We start from the raw sequence: 13,588 nt of genomic DNA on the forward strand, positions 1-13,588 counted from the left end.
GGTCCATATCGGTCTATAGTTATATATAGCCCTCAGATAAATCCATCCCCAATCACACAAAAATTGGTCCATATCAAGTTCATAATTCTATATAGCCCCCATATAAGCGACCCCCATATTTCAATTCTGGCTCTCTACGTACCGTGCAAAAGTCCATGTCAATTTTTAATAATTATTTGTAGACTTACCTATATGTAACTTTTTTGTTTAATATATACCACGTATGGACTAATTTAGAAAACGATGTTAAGAAGTTTTAAGATACCACAACCCAAGTAATTCGATTGTGGATGACAGTCTTTCGTAGAAGTTTCTACGCAATCCATGGTGAAGGGTACATAAGATTCGGCCTGGCCGAACTTATGGCCGTATATACTTGTTTTTAATTCGGTTGTATTCATTTACCATAAGAGTTTGATTAATATTAATTTAACGATAAAAATCGATGATACACAATTTTCGATAAAAAATTTCACTGATTAATATGAATTCGAGATTGCGTACAATTTAATAATTCTTTTCACATTATTAATTTAGGAATGAGAATTGAAATATTATTTTATTATTGCTCAAATATTTTATCTACAGTCGTTGTGTGTTCATCTAAATTTTCTTGATATACATCTGTTTTGTCCATAGTGAAGGCTTCGCTGTTTGCATTATTAACATCGATTGATTCGTAGACAACACCTGTATTCTGAGAGATTTCATCGAATGCTTCACGAATGATTTGGTTAATTGGAACACCTACATCATTAACAACAGCTTGCAGATAAGGTTTTCTTGCAATAAGTTCATTTATGGAAGTTCTTGATCTATCTAAAGTTTCCATTGTAGTCTCTTTCCATTCGGACAAAATTTGTCGAATTTCAAGGCGATTATTTAGCAAATTTTCTTTCACTTCCTGACGTAAAATTTTATGATCCTCAGAAATTTGGTTATTTAGATCACGTAGAGATCTTCGAATTTCGTCCAAATCGCAGCGTGCCAATTCGATGGGTCGCCTCTCGCAAACATAGCCATATTTCATCTCACATCGGTAGTCATTCCATTGGAAGTTCGCTTTGGAATATATTTGGACACAATTCTCCTCATAGTTATGATTATTTGGTTCTCCAGGCCACCAATTACTGTAGTTTAATTGAGCTCCGTTTGCTATGGAGAAAAATGGCCGATCTTGTTTGGCCCCCTTATTAAAATTATCATGGTGGCCAATCCACAAATCTGGAGATTTATCTGAAATTTAAAGATTTGAATTGAAATTAAGATTGTGTAACGTATTTGTAATAATATCACAAAGTTAAGGGGGAAATCTACATCTGTCGACGCATAAAGAATCATATTTACGTCTTGGATTCTATGCATTGGTAGATGGATGTGCTACCCATGCATAGAAAAAAAATGCACGAAATTTTTTTCAATTAAAGGCTTAATTGAGTTTTAAAAAATATTCAATTAAAAATTTGATTGATTCAAGAAATTTTTTAATTGAAACAAAAATTAATGGTATAAATTAATTTTTTAATTGATACTATCAATTCCGTGCTTGAAGACATTTCAATTAAAAATTAATTGGATCAATAAATTTCGTGATTGAAGCCAAAAAACATTTTTTTGTTTGTGTGCTCTGTGTTTCGGATCCAGCTATATAACATAGTTGAACAGTGTACGCTAAATGTACCTTCGGAACTGTTTCTGCCACGGACGTTCACACGATTTTTTTCGAAAAATTTCTTGTCCAGAGTCCAGACTAAACTCAAAACATTAATTCAGTACCCACTCCAAGCAGAAGCGGCGGGAATCGCGAACGAACGTAATCGTCTTAGTCGCACTCACCTAGTAGAACCTCGAATAATGCAACTATATTTAGAGATAAAGTCACATTGCTAAAGAGCCTGAGCCAAAGTAGCTTGGTCTTATAACATTTGAATGGTCCACCATTAGAGCCTTGGGATGGCATTCCAACAATCACCATTAAATGGTATTTGACCTGTAGAGTGATAGTACGCATAAAAGAGCAATTCATCGTATTCGTGGTCACTGAGTCAACGACACGATACAATTTATTTCACCCGATATTACCGATGCCATTGACAGCGGTAAGGCTTGCAATCCCGAAAGAAGTGGCTCAACTTTCTGGAGGAGTCCGATTTGAGACCTAATGGCTGTGGTTTACGATTTGGAATCTCTCAAACCCCCAACGGAAAGACAACATCAAAATTTTCTTTAGGGGCAAATTTCACAGGATGATTATTCAAAAGATCCAGACTGCAGTCTATGCAGGCAGGAGGTCTTCCGTGCACGCAGACCAGTCCGACCCTACGAGTGTATTGAAGCACATTGAAGAGAATTATCCCAGGTTTCTAGCGCATAGTTTCAATATATGCATCAATATTTGCATAGTTTCAATATTAATCGGGTTCTGAGACAAGAAAAACAGAGCACACCATTGAGACTCGTGATGGGCGGAATTCCTGAAGCAACTTTTCTAACCTGCTTCACAGAACACCTAATATTGGCAGATATCTGCATGATTTCTATTCGGTCAAGTGTCCGACCACTGCGGTGTGTGAATTGACAGCCAGAATTGCAGAGGGATAGAATATTAAAAGGCCGCATGAACGTTCGATTCTAGTTGCATTGAATTTGTCTAAAGTGTTTGACATGATAAACTATACCAATCTCTTAAAGGATAATATGGAAAACTCTCTCCCTAATAATCTTAAGAGATGGTTTTTAAACCATATGGCTGATTCTCGGTCCTATTTGGAATTTAGAGGAAAAATATCTTCGCCCAGGTGGAACAAACAAAGTGTACCTCAAAGCGGTGAACTGTCCCACTGATATCTGATAATCTACGCGGACGACTCTTCCATAGTAACATTAGGTAGAGACATCAAGCAGGTTGAGATACGGATTAAAGGCTATCTCTTTGTTTTTACGGATTTCTTTGTCAACAGGAAGCTGAAACTGTTTGCTCTGAAATCGACGGCAACCCTATTCACATCGTGTACCAAAGAGGAGAACCAGAGCCTTCATATCCACATACGTGGTCGGAGGATTCCCGTATGCAAGAAATCGTGTTACTTTTGACAGACCATTTCTCTTTAGTAAACATGGGCAAATGTTGCTAAAACGTTTGGAGTAGAAATAAGATCCCGAAGGAAGCGAATGGTAGAACTTGGGGGAAAGATAAGAGTACGATTGTAAAGACCTATGAGCCGAACGGTCCTCATTGACTCTCAGTATATGCGAGACCCCGATGGAGTCTGAGTTGAGGCTTGGGATTTTACTGTAATATACCGGAACGGCATTTGCAGCATGAGTCCAAAATGGATGAAATAAGGATGACCGATTCGGTTTCAGTTCAGCGATTACAGTGATGAGGAAATAAGGGCGGCATTGATGGCCGTACAGGCGTCAGCAGTTCAGAATCTTTCCACCAGTGCAGCGTTGTGTTGGCTGCAGCGTGGACGAGAGACGGCTGCCTAGAGAGACCATATCAGATTTATTTTTGCTACGATCCTGAAATCTGCAAGTACCTACACAGTTACCTCACACTTCCGAAACCAGCTACTTAAGATGAATGTCTGAAGTGCGCCTCACATGACGAGTCATCCCTTTGCGTGACCAGCCATACCAACAGACTGCTCTCACACAGTGTTCTTCGCCTAGGAAAACAACCCCCAATAAATGAAATCAAGAGAAAGTTGCCCAGAGCAATTAGATCCAAGGTATCTCAGATCCGGTCTGGTACATCTAGGTGCCTAAACATCAAACTTTCTCTCCTGCAATCGAGGATGAATGTCGAAAATCTGATCACTCGTCTAAAATCACGAGACATATTTTCGCATGCCAATACTAAAGGTCTGTCACCCGAATTCCTATAACACTAAAGACAACTCGCTTCCTTGAACTGGATGTGGTATCTTTCAGTGCGAATAAAACGTCATAGTAGGTGATTTTATTTTCTATTACTTCACCCGTACGGTCCTACTTCGTTGAGCTGGTTGGAAGACCACTACCTTTCAGAGTGGACGAGAAACGGCTGTCTAGAGAGAACATATCGGAATTATCTCAGCTACTATTCAGGAATCTGCAAGTACCTACACAGTTACCTTTCAGAGTGGACGAGAGACGGCCCTACTTCGTTATGCTGGTTGGAGGATCACCACCCTTCAGAGTGGACGAGAAACGGCTGCCTAAAGAGATTATATCGGAATTATCACAGCTATGATCCAGGAATCTGCAAGTATCTACACAGTTACCTTTCAGTGTGGACGAGAGACGGCTGCCTAGAGAGACCATATCCGAGCTATCTCAGCTACCAGGAATCTCCAAGTAACTACACAGTTACCTCTAACTTCTGAACCATGCCTTTCAAGATGAAGTGTCGACATTCGCCTGACATAACGAAACATCTTTTTTCGTGGCAGCCATACCAACGGACGTGACTGCACTCGCACAGCGTTCTCCGCTTAGGAAAACCACCCCCCAATAAATGAAATTAAGAGAAATCTTTTTGCATGCCAATCCTCAAGGTCTGTCACCCGAATAGCTAAAGCACGAGAGAGAGAGAGAGCTTGAACTTGATGTGGCCTCTCTGACTGCGATTAAAACTTTATAGTAATTCTTTTAAGATGTCCAAGGCAATAGGTCCCACCATATAGTCTTGCTGCAATGTCCAGATGTTTTAGCAGGGGATTAGACTTTTCAATTTTCTTGGAAACTGGTTACTGGTCCACTAATAAAGACTCGTGAAAAGGTCAATAACACATGCATATCTCTCTTCTCTCACGAGTAGCCAAGACATTTTACTCTTAACAAGCACCATGGAGAATTTTTTAGTTTTCAAACGTCAACCCTAAAAACTGCACAGTAAAGCCAGAGCTGTTTAAAGCGTGTGTCCGAACGGTTCTTGTGATCTCAATCTGGGCAAGGCCGTTCATATATAACAGGTTGGCTGATAAGTCCCCGCTCTGACACATAGATGGCGTCGCTAGTATTAAATGCATATTATTTTTATATAGTACCAACCTTCAAATGATTCGTGTCAAAATTTGACGTCTGTAAGTCAATTAGTTTGTGAGATAGAGCGTCTTTTGTGAAGCAACTTTTGTTATTGTGAAAAAAAAATGGAAAAAAAAGAAATTTCTTGTTTGGATAAAATACTGTTTTCTGAAGGGAAAAAATACGGTGGAAGCAAAAACTTGGCTTGATAATGAGTTTCCAGACTCTGCCCCAGGGAAATCAACAATAATTGATTGGTATACAAAATTCAAGCGTGGTGAAATGAGCACCGAGGACGGTGAACGCAGAGGACGCCCGAAAGAGGTGGTTACCGACGAAAACATCAATAAAATCCACAAAATGATTTTGAGTGACCGTAAAATGAAGTTGATCGAGATAGCAGAGGCCTTAAAGATATCAAAGGAACGTGTTAGGTTAGGTTAGGTTATGTGGCAGCCCGATGTATCGGGCTCACTTAGTCTATTCAGTCCATTTTGATACCACAGTGGTGAACTTCTCTCTTATCACTGAGTGCTGCTCGATTCCATGTTAAGCTCAATGACAAGGGACCTCCTTTTTATAGCCGAGGCCGAACGGCGTTCCACATTCCGGTGAAACCACTTAGAGAAGCTTTGAAACCCTCAGAAATATCACCAGCATTACTGAGGTGGGATATGCAAAGCGGGCATGCTAACCTTTGCACCACGGTGGCTCCGTGTTGGTCATATCATTCATCAATATTTGTATATGCGGAAGCTCTGTGCAAAATGGGTGCCGCGCGAGCTCACATTTGACCAAAAACAACAACGTCTTGATGATTCTGAGCGGTGTTTGCAGCTGTTAACTCGTAATACACCCGAGTTTTTCCGTCGATATGTGACAATGGAAGAACCATGGCTCCATCACTACATTCCTGAGTCCAATCGACAGTCGGCTGAGTGGACAGCGACCGGTGAACCGCCTCCGAAGCGTGGAAAGACTCAAAAGTCCGCTGGCAAAGTAATGGCCTCTGTTTTTTGGGATGCGCATGGAATAATTTTTATCGATTATCTTGAGAAGGGAAAAACCATCAACAGTGACTATTATATGGCGTTATTGGAGCGTTTGAAGGTCGAAATCGCGGCAAAACGGCCCCATATGAAGAAGAAAAAAGTGTTATACCACCAAGACAACGCACCGTGCCACAAGTCATTAAGAACGATGTGCAAAAATTCATGAATTGGGCTTCGAAATGCTTCCCCACCCACCGTATTCTCCAGATCTGGCCCAGCGACTTTTTCTGGTTCTCAGACCTCAAAAGTATGCTGGAAGGAAAAAATTTGGCTGCAATGAACAGGTGATCGCCGAAACTGAGGTTTATTTTGAGGCAAAACCGAAGGAGTACTACCAAAATGGTATCAAAAAATTGGAAGGTCATTATAATCGTTGTATCGCTCTTGAAGGGAACTATGTTGAATAATGAAAACGAATTTTGACAAAAAAATGTGTTTTTCTTTGTTAGACCGGGGACTTATCAGCCAACCTGTTAGCCTTGCTGCTAATGTTAAAACATCTGGACTCTCTCAATGTCCAGATGTTTTAGCACCAGATCAGACTTTTAAATTTTCTTGGAAACTGGTTACTGGTCCACTAATAAAGACTAGTGAAAAGGTCAATAACACATGCATATCTCACTTCTCTCACGAGTAGCCAAGACATTTTACTCTTAACGAGCCCCATGGAGAATTTTTTAGTTTTCAAACGTCAACCCTAAAAACTGCACAGTAAAACCAGAGCTGTTTAAAGTGTGTCCCCGAACGGTTCTTGTGGTTCTTAATCTGGGTAAGGCCATTCATACATATATGTCGTGTTTCCGTTCATATATGAACGGAAACACGACAGGTCAAAAATTTAAATCGAAATTTCCCAAAACTACTTAGGTATAGAGGAAGCCTGTTTGTATAAGGCTCACTTAGATTATTCAGTGATATCTCAGTGGTGAACTTCCCAGTGCTGCCCTATTCCAGACACCAGCATTACTGACAGGGGATAGACCACCGCTGAAAATCTTTTTGGTAGTCGGTTAGAACTGGTATTGTACCCATATTCCTTTGTACGCAAGGCGGATATGCTAATTGACAAATTTGAAATTTGTGAAAATTTTCTATTTTGGCTATTATCCCATGACCGATTTCCAAGAATATTTTTTCAACACGAAATAAACTTGATTGTAAATTACCAAATAGTTTCCTCAATAAAGCAACAAAGGCATCGTTTTTGTTAGCATTGTCGATAACAACCAACTGCAAATCTCGACGGGCACATTCGCTGTGGGCCTGCAACCAAGTGTACTGTAAACAAAAAGAGATAAGTGTTTGTTTGATTAGCGATAAAGCCTGATGATATGTACGTAACAAATGTGTTTAGATTTTTCTGTTTTTGTTTTTTTTTTAATATGGGGCTATTAAATGCCACTTACAAGTAATTCACTTTCAATTAAATATTCAACGCCATCACTTGACTTATGCCACTCGGGACTGGCAACTACCACACTCGTATAAATTGCCCCTAATAATGGCAAAATCCAGAAAATTTTTGTTATATTTATTTGGCCTGACATTGGTTAACTGAACCATGATATTGAGTTTCAACTGAACTATATATAAAATTCCAGTGGGCATAAACGCCCTCATCGATTATCAGCGGTTTGTTTGACCACCAGTTATTATTTTATTAATTTGATTATGCTTCTTATCGTAAATCTTTTTACTTTTCAAAATGAGGGGGTAGGGGTTGGTTTTGCCAATATACGTAGATGTGGCAAGTCATATGTGGTTGTTGTTGTTCTATTGGGTCGTACCATAAGTTCAAAGAGTTTTGATTTTGGCAAACAATTTTTGTACAGTAGATGCACCTTTTTTGTACGGCTTCGGATGCATTTTGACCTCGATGAAAAGAAAATGTCGAAAATGCCTAAAATGTCTAAGGTCTATTTATTTTTGTGTTTAAATCATTTGAACAATTAACCGACATCAGTAATTAGAGATTCAGAAATTTGTGTAATTAGACGTGAAAATTATTTAACACTTTGCTAAAGAATAAAATCAATATTTGCAAAATAAATTTAAAAAGAAACATTTTTGTTACCACCCAAGAATATTGCAAAAATGTTTTTGTGTAGACGACAAAAGTAACGTCAGTTATCAGGGGATTTACTTTAGAAATCAATGTCTATTTGAGGTATTACTTAGGTTTGCTATGCAATGCTATTTAAAGCACAGGAATTTGTCACCATTTGTTTTTATTTCTTGTCAAGTATTATCGGAAATGACAATTTACCGTCAATTTAACCATTAGCGTAGCTAGTGTGTTTCAAATGGAATGACAAACTTATTATACCCCAGCAAAAAAGTTCTTCTAAAGGCACAACTTTAAAAGCACTTCCAAAAATGTTCTCTTAACGATGTTCTTTATTTTGACTGTACAGGGAGTTCATTTGAGTCAATTTTTTATAACTCGCTTTTTTCATAATTTTAATGGGAAATTTAATTTTTTTTGTTTCAAATAGTTTAAAAACAGATTAAGAATTACAAAATGATACAAATTATTTAAATTTTGCCGAAAACATTTTAAATCCATTCTAAAAAATTTGATGTCAAACGTTCCAGACAAGAGTAAGAATGCAATAAAAATCGAAAAAAAAATTTTAAATTTAATTTATTTGTCAAAATATCACATATTTTCTTAATTTACATCCAAAACACGGAATTCGCATCACACCTTAAGAAGTGATGCAAATTCAGTGCTACTGAAATGGTGGACATCCGTCCTATGACAAGCCCATGTTAAATTCATCGCTTCTGCGCCAATTTTGCACCACTTCCGGATCCGAAAAGAACATTTTCACTACTTTTTTGGCGACGGTTTGTTTACTGGGATTCCATACACCGTTGCCACTCGAACCAAAAGTTAGAGAAAATTCTACCAAAAAAACTACCAAACAAAAAAATTGTCTATAGTAAAATTTTGCCAAAATTTTGTTTCCATAGAAATTGCCAACATTTAATTTGTATAGAAAATTTTTTCAAATTTTTTTTTCTATACAAAATGTTGGTAAAATTTTATTTCTATAGAAAATTTTGTCAAAAATTTCTATAGAAAATTTTATTTCTACAGAAAATTTTATCAAAATTTTATTTCTACAGAAAATTTTATCAAAATTTTATTTCTATAGAAAATTTTGTCAAGTTCTTTTATAGAAACTTTTGACAAAATTTTATTTCTACACAAAATTTTTTCAAAATTTTATTTCTATGGAAAATCTTGTCAAAATTTTATTTCTGTAGAAAACTTTGACAAAATTTTATATCTATAGAAAATTTTGCCAAAATTTTATTTCTATAGACAATTTTGTAAACATTTTATTTCAATAAAAAACAACAACAATGCTTAAAGAACAAAACCAACAATAACAAAACAAAAAGAATGGAAAAAGAAGAGGAGGCACGCTCAAAATAAACCCAGCCAACTGAATTCAAATCTATGATTTGACAGTGGCATAGGAAAAGAGATATGTTTGTTTTGAATTTATTTCGGCATAAGCCGGCTTTCATACAAAACCTTTTTTCGGAGGGTTCAAGTGGGGTTCATTGTTGGGTTTAATGAACTGCTTGAATTTATTCTGATAATTGGTTGATAGTTTTGCTGCAAGTAGAGGATGCTGATGAGGAATGTGGTAATTCCGAAACGTGCGTCCATCTAACCATCTTGCAGTCTACAGGGCTTTGCCCAAATAAATTTGACAAACATTCTTTTCCTCTGTTGGTTAAGCTACACTTGTAGTTTAGTCAATGTATGGTTTTAAGCTGCAATAAAAAACAAGAACAATGCTTAAAGAACAAAACCAACAATAACCAAACAAAAATAAATTCAGGCAGTTTATTAAACCCAACAAAAACCACACTTGAACCCTCCGAAAAAATGTTTTACATTGATAGCCGGCTTATGCCAAATGAATTCGAAACAAACATATCTCTTTTCCTATGCCACTGTCAAATCATCGATTTGAATTCACATGGCTGGGTTTATTTTGAGCGTGCCTCCTCTTCTTTTTCCATTTGTTTTGTTTTGTTATTGTTGGTTTTGTTCTTTAAGCATTGTTGTCGTTTTTTTTTATTTCAGCTTAAAACCATACATTGACTAAACTACAAGAGTAGCTTAACCAACAGAGGAAAAGAATGTTTGTCAAATTTATTTGGGCAAAGCCCTATAGACTGCAAGATGGTTGGATGGACGCACGTTTCGGAATTACCACATTCCTCATCAGCATCCTCTACTTGCAGCAAAACTATCAACAAATTATCAGAATAAATTCAGGCAGTTTATTAAACCCAACAAAAACCACACTTGAACCCTCCGAAAAAATGTTTTACATTGATAGCCGGCTTATGCCAAATGAATTCGAAACAAACATATCTCTTTTCCTATGCCACTGTCAAATCATCGATTTGAATTCACATGGCTGGGTTTATTTTGAGCGTGCCTCCTCTTCTTTTTCCATTTGTTTTGTTTTGTTATTGTTGGTTTTGTTCTTTAAGCATTGTTGTCGTTTTTTTATTTCAGCTTAAAACCATACATTGACTAAACTACAAGAGTAGCTTAACCAACAGAGGAAAAGAATGTTTGTCAAATTTATTTGGGCAAAGCCATATAGACTGCAAGATGGTTGGATGGACGCACGTTTCGGAATTACCACATTCCTCATCAGCATCCTCTACTTGCAGCAAAACTATCAACAAATTATCAGAATAAATTCAGGCAGTTTATTAAACCCATAACCCATATAAAAAAACGACAACAATGCTTAAAGAACAAAACCAACAATAACAAAACAAAACAAATGGAAAAAGAAGAGGAGGCACGCTCAAAATAAACCCAGCCATGTGAATTCAAATCGATGATTTGACAGTGGCATAGGAAAAGAGATATGTTTGTTTCGAATTCATTTGGCATAAGCCGGCTATCAAGGTAAAACATTTTTTCGGAGGGTTCAAGTGTGGTTTTTGTTGGGTTTAATAAACTGCCTGAATTTATTCTGATAATTTGTTGATAGTTTTGCTGCAAGTAGAGGATGCTGATGAGGAATGTGGTAATTCCGAAACGTGCGTCCATCCAACCATCTTGCAGTCTATAGGGCTTTGCCCAAATAAATTTGACAAACATTCTTTTCCTCTGTTGGTTAAGCTACTCTTGTAGTTTAGTCAATGTATGGTTTTAAGCTGAAATAAAAAAACGACAACAAAATTTTATTTCTATAGAAAATTTTGTCAAAATTTTATTTCCATAGAAAACTTTGTCAAAATGTTATTTCCATAGAAAACTTTGTCAAAATTTTATTTCTATAGAAAATTTTGTCAAAATTTTATTTCTATAACAAATGTTGTCAAAATTTTATTTCTATAGAAAATTTTGTCAACATTTTATTTCTATAGACAATTTTGTCAAATTTTTATTTCTATAGAAAATTTTTTCAATATTTTATTTTTATAGAAAATTTTGTCAAAATTTTATTTCTATAGAAAATTTTGTTAAATTTTATTTCTATAGAAAATGTTGTCAACATTTTTTTCTACAGAAAATTTTGTCAAAATTTTATTTCCAAAGAAAATTTTGTCAATATTTTATTTTTATAGAAAATTTTGTCAAAATTTTATTTTTATAGAAAATTTTGTTAAATTTTATTTCTATAGAAAATGTTGTCAAAATTTTTTTCTATAGCAAATTTTGTCAAAATTATATTTCTATAGAAAACTTTGTCAATATTTTATTTTTATAGAAAACTTTGTCAATATTTTATTTTTATAGAAAATTTTGTCAAAAATTTATTTCTATAGAAAATTTTGTTAAATTTTATTTCTATAGAAAATTTTGTCAAAATTTTATTTCCATAGAAAACTTTGTCAAAATTTTATTTCTATAGAAAATTTTGTCAAAATTTTATTTCTATAACAAATGGTGTCAAAATTTTATTTCTATAGAAAATTTTGTCAAAATTTTATTTCTATAGAAAATTTTGTCAGTATTTTATTTTTATAAAAAATTTTGTCAAAATTTTATTTCTATAGAAAATTTTGTTAAATTAATTAATTAATTAATTAAATTTTATTTGTATAGAAAATGTTGTCAAAATTTTATTTCTATAGAAAATTTTATCAAAATTTCATTTCCATAGAAAACTTTGTCAACATTTTATTTCTATATAAAATTTTGTCAAAATTATATTTGTATAGAAAACTTTGTCAATATTTTATTTTTATAGAAAATTTTGTCAAAAATGTTCTACAGAAATGCATTTTTGGCAAAATTTTGTTAAATTTTATTTCTTTAGAAAATGTTGTCAAAATTTTATATCTATATAAAATTTTGTCAAAATTTTATTTCTATATAAATTTTTTTCCAAATTTTATTTCTATAGAAAATTTTGTGAAAATTTTAGTTTTATAGAAAATTTTGTCAACATTTTATTTCTTTAGAAAATTTCAACAAAATTTTATTGCTATAGAAAATTATGCCAAAGTTTTATAATTGTAGAAAATTTTGTTAAAATTTTATTTCTATAGAAAATTTTATTTCTATTATTTCTAAAGAAAATTTTGTCAAAATTTTATTTCTATAGAAAATTTTGTCAAAATTTTATTTCTATAGAAAATTTTGTAAAAATTTTATTTCTATAGAAAATTTTGTCAAATTTTATTTCTATAGACAATTTTGTTAAATTTTATTTGTATAGAAAATGTTGTCAACATTTTATTTCTATAGAAAATTTTGTCAAAATTTTATTTCCATAGAAAACTTTGTCAAGATTTTATTTCTAAAGAAAATTTTGTCAAATTATATTTCTATAGAAAACTTTGTCAATATTTTATTTTTATAGAAAGTTTTGTCAAAAATTTATTTCCATAGAAAATTTTGTTAAATTTTATTTCTATAGAAAATGTTGTCAAAATTGTATATCTATAGAAAATTTTGTCAAAATTTTATTTCCGTAGAAAACTTTGTCAAAATTTTATTTCTATAGAAAATTTTGTCAAAATTATATTCCTATAGAAAATTTTGTCAACATTTTATTTCATAGAAAATTTTGTCAACATTTTATTTCTATAGAAAATTTTGTTATAATTTTATTTCTATAAAAAGATTTGGCAAAATTGTGTTGCTATGGAAAATTTTTGACAAAATTTTATTTCTATAGAAAATTTTAACTAAAACTTATTTGTGAAAATTCTATGTCTATACAAAATTTTTTCAACATTTATTTCTTTAGAAAATTTTGTCAAATTTGTATTTCTATAGGAAATGTTTAGAGAGGAATATTTTACAAAATCTACCAAAACATCAAGAATTGTAGCAATCTACCAAACAGCAAAAAAATCTACCATTGTTGGTAGAATTCTACCAACAATGGTAGTAACTGTAGTAACCGTGACCCCACCACCTTTATAGGTGGTGGGTATAAGGAGTAAGCCTATATCAAATTTCAGGACGATAGCACCATTATTGATGGAGCCAGCATGATTACAGCAGACAGACGGACATGGTT

The 13,588-nt window shown here is 34.0% G+C and overlaps 1 protein-coding gene across 1 annotated transcript; it reads right to left on the bottom strand.

Annotated features, from left to right (window-relative positions):
- Positions 1 to 525: 525 nt before the first annotated feature.
- Positions 526 to 7,632, bottom strand: LOC142229583 (uncharacterized). Its single transcript, XM_075300149.1, has 3 exons — positions 7,469 to 7,632; positions 7,229 to 7,340; positions 526 to 1,236 (listed from the first exon to the last, which is right to left on the bottom strand). Exons 1-3 carry the CDS (start codon positions 7,607 to 7,609, stop codon positions 563 to 565), a joined length of 927 nt encoding a protein of 308 aa, XP_075156264.1. The 5' UTR covers positions 7,610 to 7,632; the 3' UTR covers positions 526 to 562.
- Positions 7,633 to 13,588: the final 5,956 nt, after the last annotated feature.

This window comes from Haematobia irritans, chromosome 3 (assembly GCF_050003625.1).
Source record: "Haematobia irritans isolate KBUSLIRL chromosome 3, ASM5000362v1, whole genome shotgun sequence".
NCBI classification, from domain to species: domain Eukaryota; kingdom Metazoa; phylum Arthropoda; class Insecta; order Diptera; family Muscidae; genus Haematobia; species Haematobia irritans.

Coding starts and splice junctions, on each gene's coding strand:
- LOC142229583 (XM_075300149.1), bottom strand. CDS start 7,609: ATGTCAGGCCAAATAAATATAACAAAAATTTTCTGGATTTTGCCATTA. Junction 7,341..7,468: donor TAATTGAAAGTGAATTACTT/GTAAGTGGCATT, acceptor TTTTGTTTACAG/TACACTTGGTTGCAGGCCCA. Junction 1,237..7,228: donor TTTATTGAGGAAACTATTTG/GTAATTTACAAT, acceptor TTTAAATTTCAG/ATAAATCTCCAGATTTGTGG.